Source organism: Pteropus alecto, unplaced genomic scaffold (assembly GCF_000325575.1).
Source record: "Pteropus alecto unplaced genomic scaffold, ASM32557v1 scaffold195, whole genome shotgun sequence".
In the NCBI taxonomy this organism is placed as follows: domain Eukaryota; kingdom Metazoa; phylum Chordata; class Mammalia; order Chiroptera; family Pteropodidae; genus Pteropus; species Pteropus alecto.
This window is the reverse complement of record NW_006438073.1, coordinates 6,120,823-6,147,362: the sequence shown is the minus strand read 5'-3', so window position 1 is coordinate 6,147,362 and position 26,540 is coordinate 6,120,823. Positions and strand designations below refer to the sequence as shown.

The 26,540-nt window shown below is 42.4% G+C and overlaps 1 protein-coding gene across 1 annotated transcript in view; it reads left to right on the top strand.

Moving 5' to 3' along the window:
- The window catches only part of PRKN (parkin RBR E3 ubiquitin protein ligase), an 833,405-nt gene that overhangs the window by 344,695 nt on the left and 462,170 nt on the right, over positions 1 to 26,540 (top strand). Inside the window, exon 6 of the mRNA XM_015591869.1 lies at positions 24,054 to 24,169. Within this exon, the coding sequence (XP_015447355.1) occupies positions 24,054 to 24,169 (116 nt within the window). The remainder of the gene's footprint in view (positions 1 to 24,053; positions 24,170 to 26,540) is intronic.

Here is a 26,540-nt window from a genome sequence, read left to right as displayed (position 1 = left end):
TTTTGCCTTAGTCATTGAAAAGTAGCGGTGCTGATGGTAATGGTTTTATTTTGATTTTGCTGAAATTTATAGAAGTATGTTTTCCAGCCTTATGAAATGTGATCATTCCTTTACAGTGTTCTGGGGGGGTGAGTTGCTTTTCATTCCTATTTCCTCGCTCTTTATTTCCAAATTTCTATTAGGAGGTGTGAGTAGGCAGGCAGCATAGCATCTCGCTTCTTTACGACCCCTCTTACATAGCTAATTTTGTTTCTGAACCCACAGAACTGTCTGAAGGGTTTCCAAATATTTTTGATCCTCAAAGATTGTTCAACCTTTCTCCACTGCAGTCAATCCTTTATCTCCATTGATACAATTACTTTCAAGTATTGTCAGGCTAAGTCAATCATGTTTCGTTTATAAAGGCAACATTGTTATTCCCAGGAGGGACGTAATAGCTTTTTCTCCTGTGACATGTTCTTTGAATTTATCTTTCTATTCCCGTTGTCTATTTCCTTTTACTCTAAATTGGGAAGCGTTCCATAAGGCATTTTATTTTAAATCCAAGGATGATCGTTGAGAGTAACTGACTGTGACCACGATCGTCTTAGTTTTTCCAGCTTCTACGGGGGATCATTAATCCCTAGACTTTGTCCAAGTTCCTGTTTCAATTTCTATTGCATGGTACTCGATGCAGAAAATAACCCTAAATATTATGCATGTTGCTCCATTGTTCAATTCTCAGCCATGGCTGTTATATTTAGTGAAGCCTTAGAAACAAATGCCTCTGACCCTTTCTCCTCTTCTTTCTGGGACTTCCAATTGACCAAAACCAATGTAGCCCATATAGGTCAGATTCCTGGGCCAGAAAGTAGAGTGGAGAAAGGTAGAGAGTGGACCCGAAGTGACAATAGCAGATATCCAGCACATAAAGTTCCCAAAGACATGTTTCTGCTTGTCACTACATTGTGCAAAATTTTCTGACACAAATATATGCCTTCAGGCTCTTGTTTCTCACCTTCTACCATCTCTTGAGAATTCACAGGGCTTTTCATGGTAACCTTTGTAGTTTGACGTTTCTACCGCCCTCGAAACTGCCAAAAGAAACTCAGTTTTTTGGTCTTAGATAATTTAGTTATACCTCACTTCCCTTTGTGATTTTTTTCACTTTTTATTTTAGTATCTTCCTTAAGTGTGAAGTAGCTTACAAATACTCCCAGAGAAAGTGACATCCGAAAGTATATCCACAGCTATAATTTTCAAACTTGAGTTGTTTATGAAAGCCTTTCATCCAACTATATCAGAATGACTTGTAAATTGAGCACCTGGTATATGGATTCTGTTTTTTTGAAAAGGTATTGAAAATTTAGTGTTTGTGGAATAAGGTTATTATGGATTAGCCAAGATATCTATAAATTCAAATTGATTTGGAACCTTATTGCATGCCTTTGGGAGATGCTAAGCCATTTTTCTTATTTTTTTTCCTCCCGATATCATATGATTAAGCTAATAATATCTGCCAGAATTTTTTGTGATGAGCAGATGGATCACTAATATTTTGTTGATTGATTTCTTACACAGCTCTGCTATAAAACTTAATTGATGATTCCGCCGTAATCAGTTTAAGTGGTACCTATTAATTTTAGACTTGGAGACTGAAAATCTCTTGCCCATTAAGCTTGTTTTTTCATTGTCCGTTTTAATTTTTAGAAACATAGTCACAAAACACCCCCATCCTTGACTTAAGAAGCATGTGTTAAACTATAAAATTTTTCTCTGAAGTGGAGAGGTTTTTTTTTTTTATAATATCTGATTTCTTGCCTAAAATTATGTGCTGTTATGCGGATGAGTATTATTGTTATTGTTATTACTATTAAAGAATATATTCTCTTAAGTTTTTAGCATATAAGAGTGAACCCAAGACCTTTTAATGTGATATAGTTGAATTTCCATGAGACACTTTTTCCTTCATGTCATTCCAACATGTCCACTGCACTATATTCTGAGACCAATGACATTTCTTTCTTTTCTTTCTTTTTGTTTTTTAATGCCTACAGCACCTGGTATTCCTAGGTGGTCTCCCATCGAAGTACTACCAATGACATTTCTTTAAAGGCACAGTGCTTCGTTTAAAAAAAAAAAAAGAGATGACTAATAGAAACATTGATCTTCAGGCAAAATTAAAATCCATTTCTAAAAAATGCTCTTTTCCCACCATCCTTTGGATCTGGGTTGATAAATTGTATATACTTTCCATTCATTAGTTCATTCATTCGATTATTCACTGGTTCATTGATTCAGTTACGCCTGGCAATGTGTGCCTGGCACTCTTCTGGGTTCCAGAAATTCCGTGATAGAAAAGCGAGGGTCAGTGGCCTTGTCGGGGACTTTGCATGTTCCCAGGGTGGAGAGAGAAGAAGGCGATTTAAAAGAAATAAATAAATGTTCGTTAATTAAGATAATGTCAGGTGGTGACACGTGCTGCGGCGGAGATCCATGTAGGATAACACCATCAACAGGGAGCAGAGTGGGGCGGAGGCTCCTTTAGTTTGTGTCTCAAAGATCCTGGACTGAGACCTAAGTGGCAAGAAAGAACCAGGTGTTTGAAGTTCAGAGGGCAGAGCTCACCTGACCAAGGGAGCAGCCAGCACCGAGTCTCAAGCAGGGCATGAGCGTGGCGTGGCTGAGGACCAGGAGGAGAGGGTTGGAAGTGTGGGCGGGCGGAGCCTAGGCTGGCCCGGATCCCGCAGGGCCGGACACCCTGGTAAGAAGTTGGGGTTTCACTTCTCTTGTGCTATGGAAAACTAGAGGAGAGTAAGCAGGGGAAGAATGTGATTACCTGGTTCCCATTGTTGAAAGACTCACTTTTCTGGGGGAAGCACGTGGGCGAAACATCAGTTAACTGTATGACGTTATAATGCATTCAGTTACTTTTTAAAGTTGCAGTAATTGTCAACGTTTCATTCGGTTGAATCAACAAATATTTGTCACAACTGCTGAGTTATGGAATAGTGCTAAGTATAGTGGGACATGAAATGGGAGAAATGGAAATGAGATCAAAGAAAATCACAGAAATAGATATAGAATTTCATTTCAATTGTTTAAAAATGAGCTTTTGATACATTTGATAGTGATTCTAAGAGAAACATGCTTATCTAGTTTTGTTCAAATAGGATAGCTATGTGTTGACATACCCATTTAACTAAATTTTAATAATTTTAGCAATGTCACTATCGGCATCAAATGTCAATAGATATATAATATACTTTTCTATTATTTTAAAGTCATAAATGGCTCTAAAATCCCATAGTTATGGATTCATATTATATGATTAAATAGATTTAAATAATAGAAATAATATATAGTCTTTCTCTTTACCATCTTCTAACCCTTATGTCTACCACCGATTTTAAAAGTTAATTTTCTTTTCCCAAAAAGGTCAGGTTTGATATATTGGCAGAGACCCTGCAGGTCTGTATCTCAGCTGCTCTAAAGCTAACTCAGAAAAGTAAACTGAGCCTAAGGCGCTTTTATCATGAATGCCGGCTTCTCTCTAGCCAGAGGCGTTCTTTGGCAGGGCGATAGGTCCAGGCTGTCAACACTCAAGCAGGAGCTCCAGAGTTTCTCTGTTGCTCTCTCTCTTTTCTTCCTCCTGGCAGTTTAAAACTTGCTCTGAGAGCACAGAAGGGCCGATTCGAGTGTTTCATTGAACCTAATCTCCCCGAGCCTTTCTTCTGCTTAAGCAAAGTAACGGGTTAACTTAATTTTTAATGATATGGGAAAATATCTTACCATATGTTATAACATGCCTCGTAAGTCAATTTTTGTCTTCATTTTATAGAGCTGTTTTTTGCAAACTTCCTACTTTGTTCAACTTTCATGCTACTCTGTATTTGTCCTCTGCCTTATCCTCTTTATCATCAATTAAGTGTTAAATGTGCAACAAACTAAAGCCCTCAAAGTCAGAGACCTTATCTAGGAAGAAGCACACATTTCAATTGTTGCCATTTTTCTCTTTCTGATTTAATTATATGAATATATTTAGCTTCAAAGTTTAGCTTGATGTTTCGTATTACCTTTTTGTTCTCCAGATTAATATCTTGATTTCAAAAGCTATTACTCTGACATTTTATTTTAAATAACTCTTTTCCAGGCAACTCTTTTTCATTCCTAAAGACAAATAATATGCTCCTGCTCAGAGCAAAATGTATATTTTTAGCATCTGGCAAAATAACCAATTTAAAAAAAAAATACACTATTTTCAGCCTTTTTATGAAATGTGACTTTTCCTACTGACCACAACATCAAAAATATTTCCAGGGAAGTTACTTTTCATTCACAATCGAACCTTAGTCTGGGAAGCCACTTACGAAGCGGAGCTGCTCCATGAGTCCTCTGGGACGGCCGTTGCTCATCACAGGGAAGAAGGCTCTGCACCTCGATAAATGTCTTACGTGGATTCCAGGTGCTCCTTGTGCTATCAGTTCAGTGATTCCTTTTCTGAGCTACTATTTTGCAACAGACATTTCTAGAAAACTTTCAGTGCTATCACTACGTTTCCATGACCTCCACTAAAGTTAAGAAATTTGTTTATTGCTATTGTAACTCTAAATACTCCTTATCTTCAAGCAAATGAGTAAGCTGTAATTCTCAACTATCATCTGCTGCATTGGGGGTCTGTAACATCCTCTCGGATAAATGCCTAATTTCTCTGCATCGAGTGTCCTAGACCCCAAGCTTTTCAGGTCTGGACACAAGTTGCTTCAGGGTGAGGATAGTTGGCAATCTTTTGTATTCATCTCTCTCTAGGATGACAAGAGTCTACTTCTAAGGTTTGTGTGGGTGGAGAAAAAAAGAAATAGAGTTGAAGCTGGGGAAGGCTGATTCTTGTCCTCTCTCGATTAACCTAGAATAGATGGAATTGAATGAAACTATAAAGAGCGTTGCTTCTGCTTTGATCAGCACACTCAGGTCAAGCTGGATTTTTGAACAATTTTAATAATGAAGTACCTGTCTCTACTTCCATAAAAATGGTGAATCGGGGACTAGATTTACTCTTTCTTGGCCTGAGAACAAACAAACAAAAACTGGACAAAACATATGAAACAGTGGTTGTTAAGATGCCAGCAACAGAGGGCAGTGAATCTTGAGACAGAAAAATGAGGTGAGCTCTGTGGTTGCCTCGGTGCGTCGCCTTGAGAGAGTATACAGGCTGTGTCCCAGGGAAGGATTTTCCAGGCAGAGTCCAGCAGATTCTCTGAGTTTAAAAGGTAGATCTGAGAATCTTGAAACTAGAGTTTATAGGACAAAGTCCGCAGGGGAAAAAAAAAAAAACTACATAAAGAAAGAATCCAGAGACTACAGTAAAAACTATCTGAAAGGGTTTGAGAAGCAGTATCTGGCTCTCACGCAGGGCTGGGATGCTGCTTCTCACCAACAGCCGGACTGGAAAATGTCGTAATTAACGGGGCACTGGCTACCATGCTCAGAGGGACCTTTCCTCAGTAGTGGGAAATAATTTTCTCTATTCTAAATGCTTCTCTGGACCCAACTAACAAATCTGAAAAGCAAGACCCTAACAGATAAAACCACTACCAAGTAACTATATTGTAACAAAAAGTCCAAGAATATTTCTTGGACTATAAAATTATTCAGCATCCAACATGGCAAGTTAATGATACTTAGCATTCAGTCAAAGATTACAAGTCATGAAAATATATGACCAATAATGAGGAGAAACACCAACCAATCAAAATTGAGCCAGAACTGACCCACATGTTACAAATGACACACAGGGGCTTTAACATAGTCACTATAGCTGCATCCCATACATGAAAGAGTTAAGTGGAGACATGGAAGATGTAAAACAGACCTAAACTAAACTCTTAATGAGGAAAACTACAATGTCTGAAATGGAAAATATGCTGCTTTAAATACAGAAAGAACAAAATATTTCAACCTAGATTTCTATACCCATCAAAAGCAAATTTCAAAACGAAGTCGAAGCAGACTTTTTCAGACATAGAAAAGCTGAAAGAATTTATCACTAGCAGAACTACAGTTCAATAAATATTAAAGGAAGTCCTTGAAGCAGAAGGAAAATTATATCAGATGGAAACACGAGAATAAAGTGCACTGGGAATGCGAACTTCATAATTAAATATCTAATATTTTTTTATTAAATACATTTTAAGTAACTAACTCTTTAAATAAAAAGGAATGTATTGTAGGTTTATAACATGTATAAAAGTGTATGACCACAATAGCACAAAGCTAGGCGTGGAAAAACTGGAAGATTTTCGAAAGTTCTTATACTAGTGAGAAGTGACTTAACATCACTCTAAAATAGACTGTGATACGTTAAAGGTGAGTATTATAATTTATGGTATAATCCCTAAGCAACAACCGAAATAAAAAAGAGCTATAGCTGATGTGCCAAGAAGATAAAATGGGAGCGCAAAAATAATGAACATAATAAGGCAGAAAAGAGGAAAAAAGACAAAGAGGTATGAGAAATATAGAAAACAGTAAGATGACTGACTTGAATAAAATCATATAAATAATTGCATTAAATGTAAATGTTCTTGACACCTCAATTAAAGGCAGAGATGTTTAGATTGGATAAAAAAAAGCATACCCACCTATATATCTATGTACTGCCTACAAGAAACCTACTTTAAATAGAAAGATACAAATAGAAAAAAAATAAAAAGATGGAAAAGGTATACCATGCTAAAATGAGTTTAAAAAAATTAAACGCTGGCTTGGCTCTGTGAATTACAGACCAGTAGATTTCTGAGCAAGGAATATGACAAAGAAGGAAATTTTATAATGATAAAGGGTTGATTTGTTAAGAGGACATAATAATCCTAGTTGTATACTTAATGTATGTGGAGATCAAATTTTATAATTTAAATATCTGCACTTTATTATAAAGTGTGTCAATTATACCTTAATAAGATAAAAAAATAAAGCACCAGAATAAATGGATGTCTTTCATTGTCAGTTTAAACCACCAAATTATAAACTTGGATCAAGAAAACCAATTTACAAAACTTTTGTAAAACAAATTTGTTCTAAATTAGAATTTCAAGCATACATACCTTGTATTGCTATTAACATAACCACCATGTTGCTAGTAGAATTTATGTGAAGTACAGTTATCAGTATTTTAAAAGTTGTTAGTAACCCAGTTATTACTATTTATTATTAATTATTATTTTGTTTGTTTATTCGTTTGCGGAATCAAAAGTCTGGGCTAGTGTGAAGTCAGAGAATCCTTAAAGCTTACTTGAGGGAACTGGCTCGCTGCAGTCGTGACCCTCAATTTGCTACGTCACTCGTTACCACCAGAAGCGGTCACTCACTCTGCATTATTGGTGCAGTGAAGTCCAGGCCATGCCCTTGTCTGAGGCTGTCATCTCTCCGTTCTTTTCCCCATCCGTTCCTACCACAGCACCTGGCCACACCTGCCCAATTGCAGTCATTTTCATGTCTCCCCACGGTATCGGCTGAGATGCCTAAAGGCACGTGTTTTACCTTCCACCTTGGTACCCACAGGACCTAGCACCTCACCTGACACACAAAATGCAGAATGAACGCCGGTGCACGAGCAGACCTGTGATGGAGCACTCACCCATGCTTAGTGACGATTTGCTCAGGTGTGCTCTTGCTTTTGGTAATTTCGACTATAAGTCACCTTTTACTTTTCAGGAATCGTAAACTAGTCCAAGGCAGGGATCGTCACTCCTTAATATCACGGAAGCAGTCGCCATTAGACTTCAGTGTAGATGTGGGCACGAGCAGAATTAGCATCCTGATATCAATGCGAAGGCACACCCATTGGGCTATTTGTCCGTTTCACATCGTGCAGGTGGTGTCTTCTGTGGGCAGCTGACGATGATTTTGTTTTTATTGTTACTTCCGAGTCACGATAGCTCACTGCGGTCCTGATCCTAAAAACGTGAGCAGGGGCGTGTGGGAAACTCTGCCATGATGGGGTGAGCAGGGGCATGTGGGAAAATCTGCCGTGATAGGTACAAACTGTATGATTTTGTGTTGGAGCTGCCGGAGACCTCTCTTTACCCTTCCCCAAGTCTATTGAGAATCTACATATCTTTCCATCAAACATTTTTGTGTGTTCAGAGCACAAAACGCAATAAAATGGTTTTCATTCTCAAAGGACCAAAAAAATGATTATGATATCGTGAAGGAAATTACCAAACACACATACTCAATTCACACTACTCTTCTTTAGAAACATAAACTGACACCATAAATCACTTATTTCCACAGTGTGATTTCCCTGAAGAGTCTACTATATTGAGGCATTCTGGGGGAGAGGAAATATACTGGAAATTGACCCTTTGACAAATTTACACTGCAAATATTTATAATGCAATCGGATTTCTCATGCACCATCTTATTCTCTTGAGACTTCAGTGGAGTCCAGAAAATTCATTTAAATTTTCTCTCATTTAATGTATGAATAAATGTTTTTTTAAGTACTTCAGTCACAGCATGATGGGCAAACTGTAGCTAATGAAACCCTGGACCAGGATAGAAAGCTGTAGCCGGGGTAACTGGCCGCAAGCCCTGGCAACACATACATCACTTGCTGAGGTTACACTGATAGCTTGATTTATCTTTGACTGTCAGACAAACATAGAAATTTGAGAAAAAACATATAAACATTTATTTATATTCAAATATATATGGAATTTCATATGTGCAGCAAATATATTCCCAGTTTTATAAAACGAGGTTAGAAAATAGCAAAACACGACTTGATGTCAATTGTGATGACACCTAAATAATTTTCTACCAGACATTATAGCACAGATAAAGACTAACGACAGTATATTTAATATGTGCATGCAAGGATTTGAGGCAGATAGTGAGCTAAAAATAGTAAACTCATGATTTCCATATCCATAGATCATCCCAGAGTGTTATTGGTATTACTTTCTCACTCAAACTTATATGGTAAAACTCATACATCCCAAAAATTCTCATAAAGAAAAGATGAAATAATATATTAAGCGGGCTTTATAATTACCATATAAATGTGCAGTTTTATATTTTAATATATTTCATAATGTGTTTTCCATATCTCCACATCACTGCCTCATATAGGACATTTTTATGAGCTCTCTTACTTTCAGAGGGTTATGAAGGTCATTACAACTCATCATCGCCTGGCACCCATGTTTAGGACACAGGCCTGGCCAACTCTGAGCTGGCTCATGGCCATTTTTGCACAGATGGGCTTACATGTAACCAGCCAAGTAATGATATATTCACTGAGCACCAGGTGTTGGTGATCAAAAGGATGTTTACAGCTAAAAATATTGACAGTACCGTCCCTCTTGGGGTTACTTAAATAGGTTTGGTTTAGGAAAGGTGTCTCATTCAAGGATATAATCCTAAGTAATTGCCAGCTTTCTGATAAGAAATTAGGTTGATATGAGTGGGGTAAGGAGGAAGATTCCACAGCAGCAACAGAACGGGAGCTGCCTGATGTAACTCAGTGTGCTCCCAGTAGACCAACTGACCCAGCCGATCTGAAAATGGAAATGAAGCCCCACAGTCTTCATTTGTGAGGTGGACCAATGAGCAGGCTGACGCTGAGCCATATGACGGGGGCAAGAAACTAGTGTCCATGTTATCAGACCCCTTGTGCGGAAAGGCACAGGACACAGCACAGAATCCACAGGTTGCAAATTATCGCTGGTTGGGATGCTCGGCCCAGGTAAAGCCCTAGCAGTCCAGAAGAGTTAGCAGCAGAAGCCAGATGCCTGGTTTTTACACCTCCCATTCCGGGTAGAAGGTGGTCATATATACTTGTGAGTAACAAGATTAATGTTTTACTCTGCTTCCTCTGCAGTGTAGAAACACTTTTTTTTTTTTTGCAGAAGTCACTATAATTAATGAGTATGTGATCTATAGATATAAAATGAGAATAACTCACCTAATTTAATGGACCAACAGATAGAATGGGCCACGTCTATGAAACAGAATGCACTGTGTTGTACGTGCTAGATTATTAGCTATTTCAGTGTACGTGTTTGCTGTCGTTCATGAACTTAAGTCGAAGCCTACTGTTGTATGTACGGAGGCTGAGTAAGTTTTCAAGATTTATGTGTCATTTCAGTTGTGAGCCACCTACTGATGATACAAGTGCAATGTCAGGGGCACGTTTCGTGGTCGGATTGTTTTCAGCGCGACTTCCTTTTGAAGCGTGATGATTTAGATGTCTTCTCCATGTTCATTATTACACACAACTTTCCCCCAGCAAGTTTTATCACCTAACCATAAATATCTCTAGGCTCATGCTTGATATATGAGATCCTAGGCAAAGACATCCTGGGGGGATGTTGTTTTTCATACTCGCAATTTTCCCTTCCAACACGCTATCTAACGCTTAATAGTATTGTTAAGTGCATAAACATAAAACTATTGAGATAATAATATATTAATGTAACTTTCTTACATTGATAACAGATCAAAAGATTTACTCTCTAAGAATCTGTCCTTCATGTAATTAACTGAATATTACTTACACCAGGTACGTATGAATTTGATTATTAAGAGGAGCTATAAGACCAGAGAAATTAAATACAAAAATAATGTTGCGCTTAGGATACCACTAGTAGTTACAGTATCATGTTTGGTCATTCTACTCCATTTTGACAAATCAGCCACAAAGAGAATGAGCGTGGTCTAAAGCAGAGCGCACATTGCTGGCTTGACGGAGCACATAGGAACCTCCTGTTGGAGTCAGCTATGAAAGGTCAAGTACCCGGACTTGGGCCGGTCGAGCACAGACGTGGGACATTTTTCTCGGAGCCGGCCGGCCGGCCTTGCCCACCCTGCAGCACGGCGTCAGGGTCCACAGGGAGGGTCAGGACGTGTTGGCTTTTTGTGTTCCTCTACGATCAGGCGTTGCGGGCACTGTTTTTGACCTCGCATGGCTCGCCCACTTAAAATCAGTCAACGCTGCCCATTCCCTTCACGATGAAGCGCCCCCAGCCCCTGAGAGACGCCCGCCTCTCCAGACCCAGCCTCGGGCTACTGCCCCAGCTGCCTCTTCCGCCCATCCTGAGTTTCTCGCCCTCAAAAACAACCTCCAGGATGCACTCCGCTGGGCGAGGGCCCGCCAGGCTCTCCTGTGGTCCTTTGCCTTTTTGTGTCGGGTGTCTTTATTTTGAATGCTTTATTTAAAGGGTGTGCATGGCTTCTGGAACCATTTTAACAAGAAATATATACAGAAAATAAGTGAATAATTTGTTTGCGGCTTCATTCTCCCAAGATGATTGCTGTAAACTTTTTCCTTTGAATTCCTCTATAAATTTTTCTGTACTGTTTTAAAACAAGCATACTTGTATGGGTGTTTTAATTCTTTTTGTTGAAATGGTAATAATACTATATATATAATACAGAATTATACATAAATATATATATACATCACTATATTTTTTTCACATAATAGCAGTTTCTGAATCAGAATAACTGGATAAAACATGTGCATTGAAAATTTTTATCCAAACTGCTGTCATGGTTTTCCAGCGAGGCCGAGGCTCTTCCCGCGCTCACCCATTCACCAACACTCACTAGCGCTGGACCCTTCATCACTGATAAAGCCATGTGTGAAAATAGCAGATCATCGTTGCTCTTAATTAGCATTTCTCTGACCACCAGTAAAATTAGGCATCTTTTAACATTATTAGCCTTTTGCGTTTTCTCTTCCTAGATATACCATCTTATAGTCTCTTGTATTGAATTGGATCGTTTGCTATTTTTTAAAGTAATCGACAGAAATATTTTTTAAGAGTAGGTACACTCTTTGTCTACTATATGCTATATAAACATTTTTGTCTTTTTACATTGTGTGAATTTTTGAAATGCAGAGCATGTTCCTTCATATAAGGAGAGACTCGGTTTATATATTTTCAAAGCTCTCCCCACTACTTCCATTGCAATTTATATGAATTTCTGCTGATGTTTTTTCATTTAATACTTTATTAAACTTTTTGTTATTTTCGTATTTATACAATTAATCCTTCTGGAATTCTTTTCATGGTACAATCCATGAAAGAAATGGTTGATGAGCTAGACTTGATTAAAATTAAAAAAAAAAAAAAAAAAAAAAACTTTTGTTCTACAAAAGACAGTGTCAAGATCATGATAAGACAAGCCACAGACTGGGAGAAAATATTTGCAGAAAACACATGTGATAAAGAACAAAATAAACAAAGAACTCGTAAAACTCAACACTAAAACCTAACAAACAAACCAGAAAAAAACAATTAACAAATGAGCCAGAGGAAACATACAAATGGCAAATAAATATTTTAAAAGATTCTTTACATCATTTGTCATCAGGGAAGTGCAAATTCAAGCAGCAAGGAGATACTATGCCTCACCTATTAGAATGGCCAAAATTGGGGACACCGATAAAACCAAATGCTGGCACGGATGTGCAACAACAGAAACTCACACACTGCTGGCGGGCGTGCAAGGTGGTACAGCCACTTGAAAAGCAGTCTGATGGTTTCTTAAAGAGGAAATGCTCTTATGTGCGATTCAGCGATTACCCAAAGGAGTTGAAAACATGTTCGTACAAAAGCCTGTACATAGATGGTTATCACAGCTTTATTCACATCTGTCAAAACTTGGAAGCGACCAAGATGCCCTTCAGCAGTTGAATGGATAAATAGACTGGTTCATCCAGATACTGGAATGCTGTTTATTCAGTGCTAAAAAGAAATGAGCTCTCAACCCATGAAAAAATATAGAGGAACCTGAAAATGCATATTACTAAATGAAAGTAGCCCATCTAAAAGGCTGCGTACTGTGTCATTTCCGACTGTATGGCATCTGGAATAGGCAAAACCATGGAGGTAATAAAAAAATCAGTGGTTGCCAGGGGTTCGAGGATAGGGCAGGATGAATCGTTAGCGCACAGAGGATTTTTATGGTATGGAGATAACTCTGCACGATACTGTATTGGTGGATAAATGCCTCTGTGCATGGATTCCAACCTGTAGAATGGACCACTCCAAGAGTAAATCTTCATGTGAAATGTGGACTTTGGGTGATGATGACGTGTCAGTGTAGGTTCAGCAATGTAACAAATGTCCCATTCTGGTGGGGGATGTGATGATGGGGGCTGCTATGCTTGCGTGAGGGTAGCAGCTATGAGAAATCTCTGTGCCCCCTCTCAAGTTTGCTGCGAACCTAACACTGCTAAAAAAACTGTCTTAATTAAAAAAAAAAAAAACTGTAACATTTATTTGCTAGTTTTGTTCATCTTAGTTTTCCTGCATGTGTATAGTTTAGAGGTAACTTTACAAATTACGTTTCAGTTCCTTTTCTAACGAGGAAATAAAATAAATGTGGAGAATGCAAGACACTATTAATGTATATAAAGCTCTCTTGCCTTTGCCCAGTTTTGTCTTGAGTGGAGTGTTTATGGCCGTGTGCGCTGCCTGCAATAAAGAAAACAAATAAAAAGAAGCTTTAAATTCTACTTGCCAAAAAAAAAAAACAAGGACTTTTGAGGGGAAAAGTTTAGATTCCAAGTCTAAAGTCATTTAAAATGTTTTAAAGTTAGGATTTTTTTATTGTTCAATATTTCTCTTTGCTTGTAGCCAGAACCAAGTTATATGATCATTTTGTGAATCATTGCTACCGAAGGCATGTTTTTCTTGCCCCGCCTCCCCGCCCAGTCTGGACACTTTGAAGTCGCAGTTGCCGAGGTCCTCAGCCTCAGGCTCCGAGGGGAAGGTGACAGCATCGTTCTGCCAGCACTCGCTCCACAGAGGGGGGCTGTTTGCCAAATAAGCAGCACAGCAGAGTCAGTGACGGGAATGACAAGAGAAACAGAGTGAAGAGGAAGGTGAACGCTAACCAAGGACAGAGGGGAGGACACTGAGTTTCCAGGAATACAGAAGCCTCTGGCCCCAAAGCCCCTGTCGACTTCCTGCCCCAGAGCAGGTCCCACAGCCGAGTTTCCTTGTCCCTCCTCGCGTACATTCAGACAGCGCGTTCTTTCAGCCACTCGGACGCCTGCGGTGTTCAGGCCCTGTGCCAGGCACCGGCATGAAGTGCCCTCGGGTCATTTGCCCCCCTGGTGGCTCTGCTAGACAAGCGGGTGACGTCAGTACCACAGACCAGGGGCTTGGAAGGCGCTAAGCAGAGAGCAGCATAGAAGCAACGGGTGCCACGCAAACACCTCCCGCCCAGTCCTAGGGAATCAAGACGGCTCCCAGGGGTGGCGACATGGCACTGAGACCTGAGGACGGGAGGCGGTTGGAAAGGCAAAGTGAATGGTGGAGGCGGAAGGGGAGACAGTCCATGCAGAGGGACGTCGGTGCAAGGGACCAGAGGCAGCTGAGGAGGAAGTTTTCAGGTGACCATGGCAGGCCTGGGGCGGGGGGAGGGCAGGGGGCGGTGGAGAGGCGGTGACACAGGCGGGGTGGCAAGGCTTCACGGGCCCCGCCCGGGCCAGCGTGCTTGATCTGGAGGACAGGTAACCAGAAGAGTGACACGATTAAGTCGTCCTTTTACGTTATTCAAGATCTATTGTTGATTAGAGTCAGTGTTTTGCACGTTTAGAAATCAATGCGAAATAACTGCCAGCCTCTGGAAATCGCTTAGGAAATGCAGGGGACGCAGTTCGTCTTCGGATGGTGAGTCACTGTAAATTTTCAAAACTGTGACTCGTCTCCTCAGCTTCTTACAAATCATTACCAACCAACAAATATCTGTCATGTACCCTCTCCCAGAGATCAGCGCGCGTAATTAGTGAAGGATTACCAAAGGAAACACTCTTAACCACCAAATATTTATATCTTATTTATCTGAGAACAGAAGCTGGAAAGCTTTGCCTAAACATGAAACTAGCCAATGCCGTGGGCGCCTTTGTGTTCTTTCGAGCTGACACATCTTGAGAGCATGCGAAACCTTTAGCTCTAAAGGAAATAAAGAACAGTTCGAATAGTGAACATTGTCTTTAATAGTCCGGCCGAGCCTCTTATTCTCAGCCGATGACATCACATAAGTAATTGCTGTTATGTTGCTGCTGGAGGGAAGTTAGGTCCCCAGACGTTGCTGGAATTGAGATGGAAATCCAGGCAAAGGTTGGACCACGTGGAGCAACTGACCAGGCAGCTGAGTGTCAGATCTCGGGAAAGGAGTAGGTGCTACGGGTCGTGCGTAAGTCATTAATCAGATTCTCCTGAAATGGCCAATAATTCCTGGGATTAAGTGAGACGTCAGGAAAAGCTGCATCCTCTGGCCATTAGGGGCCTCTTAGCTCAGCTGGGACCCCATCCCCGGTGGAATAAATACAACTTTCACAGCTGCCCCTAAATTCCAGAAAGGATGGAGTCAGGACCTTTAATGGAGCCAGGTGATTGAGCACAAGCTGAGAACTGTTACCAACCATACTCAAAGCGTTTCATCCCCAAATCCTCCAGTGATTCATTATCTTGGTCACAGCCTTTGGGGTAAAAGCTCTCTCCAAGATTCCAAAGGACAAAGAGGGAAACCTATGTCTTCCAGTCTGAAAGATAACATGAAAGTTTGCCTCGGAAGTTTATATGCACCGCTAAGTTAAACAATCAAAACCCTGTTTTGAAAACATGATCTTTTAAAGTTGGTGACAAAGAAATAGTCATGGTGCCTGTTCTTTGCCGTCACAACTCAGTCCTTTCTTTCGTCCAAGCGAGGAGCCACGTGATGGTTCGTGTGCAGGCTGTCGAAGCATGGGCAGGGGGCTGATGGGATGAGCAAAACCTTCTCATCGTCCCCCGAGCTGCACGTGGCTCTCACGCATAGCCCAGAGCTGAGGCGTCCGGCTGTCGAAGCATGGGCAGGGGGCTGATGGGATGAGGTTAAGGCTCATGTGCTCAGAGAATCACAAATTCCCCGTCATTTCTCTGTCCCGGCACCCCGAACTCCGGCGAGTCTCCGCACCCCAGCTCAGGTGCTCGCTCGCCTTTGCTCCTGCGCTCGGGGCTCTGCTTCTCCACCTAGAGAACTCGTACCTTTTAAAACCGAGTTCAAATTCTCCTTCGGTAGCAAAACCTTCTCATCGTCCCCCAAGCTGCACGTGGCTCTCATGCATAGCCCAGAGCTGAGGAGTCTATAGGCGTCTATAGGCGTCTGCCTGGTTTTATTGGGCACGAGTGTTTGGTGAAGTGGTTTCCTGCTCCCGGCTCAGGACTTTTGTTTTGCCTTTGTCTCTCAGCCCCTGGTTGAGGGCTGAGCAAGGAGAAGATACAGCACTTCTTTATTCTTTAATGAGCGAACAGGGGCAGAAGCAAGTTCCTGGAAGCCTGGTCATCACTTATGTAGATGACTCAATGAGCACCTGCGGCAGAGGCAGACCAGAGCACGGTGCCGTCGCTGGAGTCTGCCTCTCCATCTTTGTCCCTGTTCCCTCTGAGCTCTGGCTTGGTTCTCAGGCACTTCTCTGGCTGTAGAGACAGCTGTGGAATGTTGTGTTCTCACCGACCTGGCCAAAGCCGCCTGGCCATCCTGGGTGGGGGCCCCGAGCGTGTCTACGCAGTTGCTGGAGCCGAGAATCAGGACTGTCTTTCCTGTTTGAACAAAGCCATCTCTGTAAAGACATGCATTTTATAAGCGCTGGTGATGACCCCAAACCTTCCAGTTTACTCTTCACGTATCTATCATTTGAAATGTATTCTTCAACAACCCCCGCACCCTTTTATCCTTAAATTAATAAATAGCACGTTACGGTCGAGGAGCGTTACAGTCAAATGAACTTGTGGTCTAGGCTCCTGGAGGAAGTCGGCATCCAGGTGGGAAGGGGGAGATGACCCTGGTCATGGCTGAAGCTTTTGGTTTGAAGTTAGACTTCTTAAAGGCTTGTGCCATTAAAAATTTCTTAAACGTTACTATCTGAAATTGAACGGAAATAGAGGAAGGACACATGGATCCATTTACACACATTCATATTTCAAGTAGGATAAGATGATTCCTTCGGAGCGAGTTGAAAGTGCCTTTGTGGCGATTTAACAAGGGACTCTGTCTGGTGTCTTGGGGATCGTCCTGGGTTCGTGAGAATTTAAGACAGTTTTGTGTTGCAGAATCGTAATTGCTTATGAATGGGGGCCAGAAGTGCTTGAAATTTAGAATTTTTTAGATTTTTGAAAAATGATGCAATTCATACAGTTTAGCTCTGAAATATCCCCAGGAGTGTCTACACTCTGTCTTTTTTTTTTTTTTAATAGTAATTTTGCAGTGAAAAGTATGAATAGTCACACTAAGTTGGATAAATATAGGCTAGTTTATTTTAGATTTTGCCATAAATGAAATTTATGCCAAATTTAGAGGCAGAAATTAAAACTTGGGGTTTTCAGAGCCTTTTGGGTTTTAGAATTTCATTTTAATTTTTATTACCCTTATACCTTGGCTAGGGAACAGACCTGATTTATACTTTTAAACTTTGGTCATAAGCTAAAATTATAAAAAATGCTTTTGAAGTCCAACAGCTGTATTAATATGAAATGGCAACGCTGTTAAAGCTGGCCCAGAAGTGACATTAGAAAGCTCTGCGCTTTCTGGATTAACATCTAAGACTTTCCGTCCCACTCCAAATGGCGCTTGGCTTGGTGTGTGCACGCAGGCCTGTGCACGCATGAGCATGTGTGTTTATATGTATGTATTGTATGTGTCTGTTGTTCACCAACAGAGGGCCAGGGTCAGGGTAGTCTTCTGAAGACTTCAGCAGTGGCAGTGATGTGACACGCAGCAATGACCTCTGCAAAGACATGGCTTTGCTTTCGTGGTGGTACGCTGATTTTCTTTCCCCCGATAAACTTAGCTCATCATCCAGAGGCCTTATTAACATCTGGTTACGAGAAAACAAACTCATCGAACATGAGAACAGACTCATTAACTTTTGAGGTTTTATTTGTCTAACTAGGTGTAAGCTGATTTTACAGCAGGCATTGTTAAATTAGCAGTTCCCCAGTGTGACCCAATCTAACAAGTTGCATAGTTATTTTGCATCCAACCTTATATCATTCTTCCTGGATTTATATAACAGAAAGTGAGTCTAGCGTTTTAGTATGAAGGCTCAGACACGCTAATAAAGTCACGGGATGAAGAGGCCATGGCGTGGCTCATTCATAGGCTTTACTTAGGTACCAGGCAGAGAGTGTGGTGATTATTCTTTTTCATGTTTCGCTCAGAGAAAATTAAAACTATAGTATTAACATTGATAATGAAACTTCCAAATGGATAATAAGACTTAAAACCAACAGTAGCTTCTTACAAAAGAATGTGCATCTAGCCAATGACGAATGTCAGGGCCTGCCGTGTCTGTTGTTAGCTATGGACAGAATTGTAGGTCCGTGAGAGCCACTTGGACTGATCCTAAGTGACACATTGTCTGTGGTAACTGGGTCACCCTGAGGATCTTTTTGATGTAGACGTGAGATGCTTATTACTAATTTTCTCATAAATACTGACAATGGCCTCTGTTCATCTTATTTGAAAATTTGGGTGGAAAATCTTTTGACAGGTTTATTTGAGTATAAATTTAATACACAGTGTAAATATTTATGTATCTTTAATAGATTTTAAAGAATGAGTATAAATGTATCATATTTTTTATGGTGGTTAATTAGAAGGCGTCCCACTAACGAAGAGGGAAAGTTGAAGAATTTTGGCTTTACCAACTGACTGCCTTTGCCTCACAGTGGTGCACTGGTCACCTGCTGGTGGCTTTCAGATCTACCTGCCCGTCCCCATTCTGCTCGGTGTGTCCTCCTGGCCAAGGCAAACAGCAGCACCCAACTCCCCCTCCTGGCTCCGGGCTGGCTTTGACCAGTGAGGGTGGGGGATTGAGGGGAGGTGGGGGGCAGAGTGAAGGCAGAGCCAGGGCGTGTGCCCCCTTAGTCTTCAGGAGGCGTCTCTGCAGTGGCCGCGTCTCATTCATTCCTCCAGACAGCCCAGCTGCTGAGCCACCTCCAACCACTGTCCTCCAGCCCCAGACGACCAGGCCCTAACGCCGGTGACTCAGGGTGACCTCCTGCTGCTGTTTAGCTTCCGCTGTCATTGCAAGGGGACCCCAGTGTCAAAGCGCCTCACCCCAACTACCTGGCATGGGCCCCGTTTTCTTAACTTGACTCACCATGCGGACGGCTGGTTAATTACTTCTTTAGCCCGAACCACAGACCCCCTGCGACCTTCCAGTAAAAATTGCGTGTCCTTTTTATTTTGTCAAGAGAAAGGTGTGTTTCCTTTGGGGTTGTTAACATTAACATGTAATGATTTGGAGAATAACAAGGAATTTAACTCTTCATAAAGACAGACACAGTTTCTTATTTGGAAAACAACATTGTGAACAATATCTATAAAAATTGTTAACTTTACGCAGTTCCATAAAAGCTGTTAAAAGGCTCATGAGCAAAGAAGCCAGGTCTCACTGCTGATTTTTCAGGTTTGTGAAACTAGATCGCACTTGGGACAAGCAGGGCTTCTGAGATGATAGTTCTGAGCGATTTTTGTCGTAATCTGGAGTACATCCGTTTGTGTTTGGCATTGACTAATTGGCTTTTTGATCCTCGAAGTTTTTATACAGTTGAGTTTTGGTATTTGTCTAATTTTCACATGTTGCTGGTTTATTTTGCTTCTTTCCATACTTGTTAGTCTTTTCCCTTTTGCCTGTGGGAGACGCTGACAAGGACTCATGAGTCGGGTGGCGGGCAGGAGTGAGCGGGAAGGGGTGGCTCCCAGATGCCGCCAACGGTTGAATGGACATGTTCGCGGGTCTTTCCCCTCGCTGTCCTTTCGATTTTTACGGGTCTGATTCGCTTAGAGAATCAGGCCTCTACAATCTGAGATGACAGAACAGTTGAATTTTGAGAAAACCCAAGTAACTCAGTGAGAGGGAGCGAAAGGGTTGTAGCCTTGTCCACGGAAGTGGCAAAAATGGGGGTACGTTTCTATGGACTCAAAGAATGCAGCTCTGTTGGATTTAGGGTTTTCTTTTTAGTACTAATAAGGTGGAAAACACTTATGTAGCATTTATCAGGGTCACATTATAAAGCCAAGTGCATTTTTAAGGACTTATTCTGGGATGTTTTTCATTTTTTTGGAAGGAGTTTACACAAGCATTAAAAAATAAAACAGGCCAATTAGTATCATGGATTTTAGCTCTGTAGCTGATTATGGCTTCCATGAGCTGCCTGCGTGGATCCAGTGGGGCCTTCAGCCCGGTCAGGCTGAAGGGGAATTCATTTGACTTCATAGGACTTAGTTTGTTGTCGTGTTGTTTGTGGATGAGTTATCTGTGAGCGGGCATTTTTAGAGGGCGAGGTGGGCCCTTGTGTCCCCGCAGTGAAGGACCCTGTGTTGCCTCCACCAGGATCGACAGCCATCCTCCCGCTGCTCCCACAGGTGACTGCTGCCCCAGTGGCATCGAGGTGACTCTGCTGGTCAAGCCCTCGCATCCCTGGGAACGAGAGTAATGTCGCCTTGAGCGGTCTGGCCCTGGGGCATAACCGCTGTCACTGGCCCCCCGTTTGGTGCTTCCTGGGCCCCTGTGGGGATCAGACGGTGGCATGCCCCTAACGACTGGGTCTCACGCTGATGCCATGTTCTGCGCGGACTCCCGCGGAAGGTTTTCTGTCTGCGGCTTCCTCGATTTTCAAATCTGAACCATCAACAGAGACAAAACACAGGTAGGCAGAATCCGCAGACGATTACTCCAAAAGAATCAAGCAGTGGCATAATAACTGCTGCTTGTGGCATAATAACTCTAGATAAGGAAGCTGAGATGCCCAAGGCAGAATTTCTCTACAAAGGTTCTTGTTTCTGTTTAGTTTTGTTTTATAGTTTGTGTGTTTTGAATGCAGACCGGAAATATCAGAAAGGCTTTGAAAACCCCAGTCCACCAATCACGTGGGACAGGAAAGGACCACAGCGCTGTGCTGGTCAGTCTGTAAGGGACGGCATTAGTTGTCCCGGGAGACAGGTTCCCAGGAGTCTCTCACGTTTCTGCACATCTCGTGAGGGAAGCTCTGGCTCCTCGTTCGTTCTGGAAGTGCTTCCAGCGTAATCACGATGACCTAATCGTGACGTCCGCACTGCTTTCTGCCCGGGCTCTGAGGCGTGCAGTCCGGTGTCTCGGAGCCAGTAGTCTCGTGTCTTCTGGCACCCACGAGACCACGCAGACCAACCTGTCCTCTCGCAAGCTGGGCGAAATCTCAGACCCGCCTCAGTTTCTGCATGTTGCTCTAGTACTATAGAAGAATCTCTTTTCATAAAAATTGGAGACCGTGTGGAAATTCACTGATGAGACATGCATATTTGATATATAGAGTTAGTAATTTCTGTTTTAGCTTTATCACATCATGTGAATTAGTGGAATTTTCCAAATATCTATATCTTCTTATACCATTATCTGTAAACACAAACCCCACCTCAAAAGAAGGATTTTGGCTCTTATCTGCCTGAATTTTATCTGGTGTTAGAGCACTTTGTGATTTGTTAGCTGAACATCTAGTAGCTTTCTGCAAGCTAAGAAAAAAATATAAATGCTATCTATCTATTTATCTGTATATGAAATACCTTCTCAATAGTCCAGCCAACTCAGCTATTTTGGAGGAATTACTTTGTGTTGTGAGTGAGGATTTTTTTTCATGTCTGCAAAAAGCAGTCACAGCTAGCTCGGTGTATTTCATCAGAGCGGGTCATGTCCTCCAAACTTTCCCTTTTGGTCATCAGGAATTGCTTTAACTCTCTTTCTCACTACCCTTGAACTGGCCTTGAAGGATCTGTAGCATTTCAAAAGATTGAGTAAAAAGTGTGGTATTCCATGTTAAAAAAAAAAAAAAAGAATAAAAAAACCCAGTCAGTATGATTTGCATGCGGCTCTGGGAGGGAGCCTGGGCTCGTGGGCGGGGCCCCACAGACGACCCTGAACGGCCTCCCATCGGATGCAGCACAAACCGCCTGTTTCTGCGAGACTATGGGCTCCCGGGTCTGGGGGGCGGAGGACTGCAGGCTGGTGGGTCGGCCACCACGCCCTGAGCCCCAGGCGGGGCAGCTTCTGGCTGACTAGCAATCCGACCATCTGGGATTGATGAGAACCTTGTGGTTAGCAGCAGCCCAAGTTCCAAACACCTGTCCTTGGGACGCTTCTCTGTAAAATGGCACACTCCAGGTTTTGGGAGAGTGACATACTTTGCCTGAGGCATGGCCTCGTTGTCAGCTGTGGTGAGTGAGGTGCGCCACAGCTGCTGTCCCCTGAGAGTAAGCAGAGTTCACCCCTTTACCCAGCGGTGGTGGTGGGACCCAGCGGCTCTCCCAGCTGTGGTCCCCAGAGCAGCAGGAACGGGGTCACCTGTCGGCTTGGCTCGTTAGAAATTCAGATCCTGGCGCCAGGGCGGAACCTACTACCTTAGAAAATCAGGGGTAGGGCCCAGCACTGCCTGGCCTAACAAGCGCCCCCCCAGGTGATGCTGAGGTTCCCTGTAGTTTGAGCCCTGCCGGGAGCCGCTTGCTGTATCTCAGGTGAGGGGAGAATGAAGTTAGTTTGGTTACGAGCAGGGTAAGAAAGAATGAAGGCGGCACTTGTCAAATGAAGGGACACCGGTAGCACTTACTAAATAAGTCTACTGAGTTCTCATTTTAGAAATAATGGGATGCCTAACCTGTGCCAGACACTTTAGGGTACAACTTTGAATAAGACATTCCGCAAATATCTCAGGATCTAGCGTAGGGATCGACATTCTATGGCCTGCAGGCAAAATCGAATTTGCCACATGTTTTTAATAAAATTTTATTAGGGCATGGCGCATCCGCTCATTCGTATATTGCCCATGGCTGCTTTTCTAGGCTACAATGCAGAGTTGAGAAGTACGACAGAGACTAAATGGCCCACAAAGCCAAAAACATTTCATATCTGGAGCTTTAATAAAAGTTTGTTGACACCAGGTCAAGTGTTTAAAGGGAAAAAACCACCTTCCATATTCCACGTAGTGACACACCCGTGGAGCTGAGGGGTACGCGTGGGCTGCAAGGGTTCTGTCATCCTGTGACCTATTTGTATAGAAATTTTGCAGCTGCAGAAAACTTAGCTTGTGGATGCTATTATCATGGAAGGCGTAGTAGAGACTGGCAGGAAGCAGAGCGACTCCTGGCCACACATCTCGTTGAATGAAGGGAAGAAGAGGCGTGTGAACAAATATAGAACAAGGAAGAAGTGTAAAAAGAAAATTTTGGTTGAGAAGGGAGAATATTATTAATCAAAAGAATGTGACTCACCTGATAACCTGAAATAAAGGCGTGTGTACGGGACAAGGCTAGGGAAACGAGTTAACGAGGGGAGAGGTACCGATCTGAGTCCTAAACATCCCCAGCTGCCAGGCAGCGGGGTGGAGGCCCCGTCTCCCAGGGGATTCTGGGATGCTGAAAAAAAGGCAGAGAAGCGGGCGGGGCTCTGGATCGGGCTGCGGGAGGCTCCGTCTGCTCCTCCGTAAGTCTGTACGAACTCGCACGCTTGCTGATGGCCGGGGTCCTTACACTCCCTGCTCTGCCCTGTGCCTTTGTGCTAACTGACCAACGACGTAGAGACGCCCTAACAACAAGCGCCGGGTTTCCCTCTAGGAAGCCTGGGTTACTGCCTGGCTTCCCCTGTGATTGGCTTGGGGCAAAGCACTTCCTGGCTCAGGGGCTCCCTCCCCTCACTTGCCAGATATTGTTCCAGGCTTCCCCTGCATCCACACCGAGTTCTACTCGACTCACTCGTCACCGAGGAGCATGGCCGGGGGCACAGAGCATTTCCCCAGCTCCGTGGCCGAAAGAGAGTAAAAGGGAAGGCGAAGATGCTGGGTCCTCCTAAATGGGGTTGTTGGCTCGCTCGGCACAAGGACATTAGTGTCCCCGAAAGATTCGATGCCGATTTATTTCCAGCTCATACCTAAGCTAGATCGCTTCTCTCACCCGAAGAGATGGTTTCCCGTGGAAAGGTTTGGAGGCGGGGAAATGGCCAGCCGCATTCATGGCCTTGATACTGTTCCTCTTTCTTGCAGGAATTCTTCTTTAAATGTGGAGCACACCCGACCTCTGATGAGGAAACATCGGTGGCTTTGAACCTGATCACAACAAATAGTCGTGATATCACCTGCATAACATGTATGGACGTCAGGTAAGGATCTGAGAACACTCTCAACACCTCATTCCCCAGCGGTCTGAGCCCTCCTCCGTGATCTCCCCGACCTCCATGGTGTCCGTTGTACTTGGATGCTCCATCTCGGTATTTTGAATGTGATGAGACTTTAACAATGACAAATCCTTAGCTTAGTCAGTAGTCGCAGAGGATCCTAGGATATAAACGAGATGACTTATCCAAAAATAGTGCCGGCTTAGGTTGATATTAAAATATAAACACGTGTATCGCTATCAGTAATTTCTAAAATAAATTAAAACGTGATGCTAATGTTTGGAATGCCGTAATTTACGAACACTGTTTATTTTTGGAGTATATGGCCCGTGATGTTCTATTTTAAAAGTGTGTTTTCTATACACTCTGACTCTTCCTCACGTCCGTGTTCATACTGGCGCATCACATGTTTCATTCATACCCCCAAAATGAAAGCACCGAGCTAGTTTGGGACCTGGCTATTTCTCAGCGAATACAATAAAAGAAAGGAAATGTGGACGTAGTCTGTTAGAACAAAGGGGGAGACGACGGGGTTTGAATTACAGCTTGGGAGGCGAGGATAAAGTCGAAGAATTTGAGACCATTTAACCTGCAGCGTAGACGGTTGAGAGTAGAATTTCTAGTCTTACTTTTTCCTTAATCTCATTTGAATAATTCCTACACTATTCGAATGAACAGAGGAAAAGAAAGTCGCTTTACTCCATATTTCACAGTTGGCCAGAAGCAAGTTGCAACTGAGAGGTCTCAGCCCTGATCTCAGAAAGAACTTGTAGTGAAATGCCCAAATGAATTCATGAATAAAGTCAAAGAAGTTTTCTGTTCCAGACTTTGAAGCAAAGACAGCTGTAGACCCTAGTCCTTTAGGTATCGTCTCTGCCTGGCCTTTGGGGCTGTACTGGGTGGCCTTTTACAGCTGCTTTGAAGCTGTGATTTCATGATGAGCAGGTGTTAATACTCCCAACATCGTACTTTTATTCTTCAATAAATTTGAATAAAGACGTTGACTAACGGAAGCCTAAAAACGTTTCCGCTAAAGAATAAAAATGAGGCGTTTTCCTTCCGCTGCATATTTAGAATTTACCGAGGTGGGGAACACCGCAATAGTGCCTAAAATGCAGCGTTTCCGCCTCCCTTGGCAAGGCGAACCACTGCATATGGCTAATGCTTTCCACGTGCAAGGACAGCTGACTCTTTTGGTGTGTCAGGAAAAGAATTGGAAAGTGCTAAAAACGTGGGCTCGACTGCTCTGAAAACACTAGGTAATTAAATCACTTTTCGATTTTTTTTTCAGAGGAGAAATTCAAAACATTTTTTTTTCTGTAAGGCAGAATGCAGCCCCCAGCCAGTATTTTAAAACCTTCCATTAAAGTCGATAAGGTGGCGTTAAGATATGTAACGTTGATCGTATTATCAAATTATCTTACTGCGAGCATTTCCTCCACGTTTCTGCTGCTAGCTGTCACCTTTATATTAATAACTCGCAGCATCTTGTGAAGGAAATGAGCCAACTCCCAGATACACAGGGAGATAATAACTGGAATAATAATACTGTCTTTTGCAATAAACACTTTTCCTATTACTTTTGAGGGATTTTATAAATAGAAGCTACTATGTTCAGTTAGATGTAAGTATGAACGTATAACCAACGCGTCACTGACAAAGGTCCCTTCTGTGAGGCAGCAGCGGAACGCCGTATATGTAAGACAGAGAAAGGGTTCTTTCTTCTGATGCTGACGGGCTCATGCACGGGGTGTCTTGAGAGCCCGCACGAGGCATCCCAGGACTCTACGCTGTGCTTTGCAAGTTGCCGTGGGGATTTTTTCCTGCTAATGCTTTATTTATTTATTTTTTAATTTAGAAATAATTCACTCACAATCAAATTCAAACGATGTTGGAAAATTTTAGCCTTGATGGTCAGTAAGACTGTGCTTTAATTCTTTCCAGGGTCTTGAGCATACCCGAATATTTGCATGTGTACATGGGTGTGCATGTGTGAGTGTGTGTGTGCGCGTGCGTGCACGCACATGTGCGCTACAGGTAACTATATTGTATATATAGTTTTGAATCTGGCTTTTTCATTTAATATGGTATCATGATAAATTTCCCCTGTTGTGAAATAGTCCATGAAAGCAAGTTTGTTTGTTGTTCTAAATATGTACCGAAGATTTTGTCACATGGGAATACTCTATTTAATCTTTTCTGTGCTGCTACTGATTTGAACTATTTCTAATGTTTAAAAATGTATGTATTGAATTAAGTAAGGCTGAAGCCCCCACGCCTTACAGGGGTCACCGACTGCAGGCTTCGACTCTGAGAACGGGGCATGGAACCCGGAGCAGACGGTCGGTGGCAACGG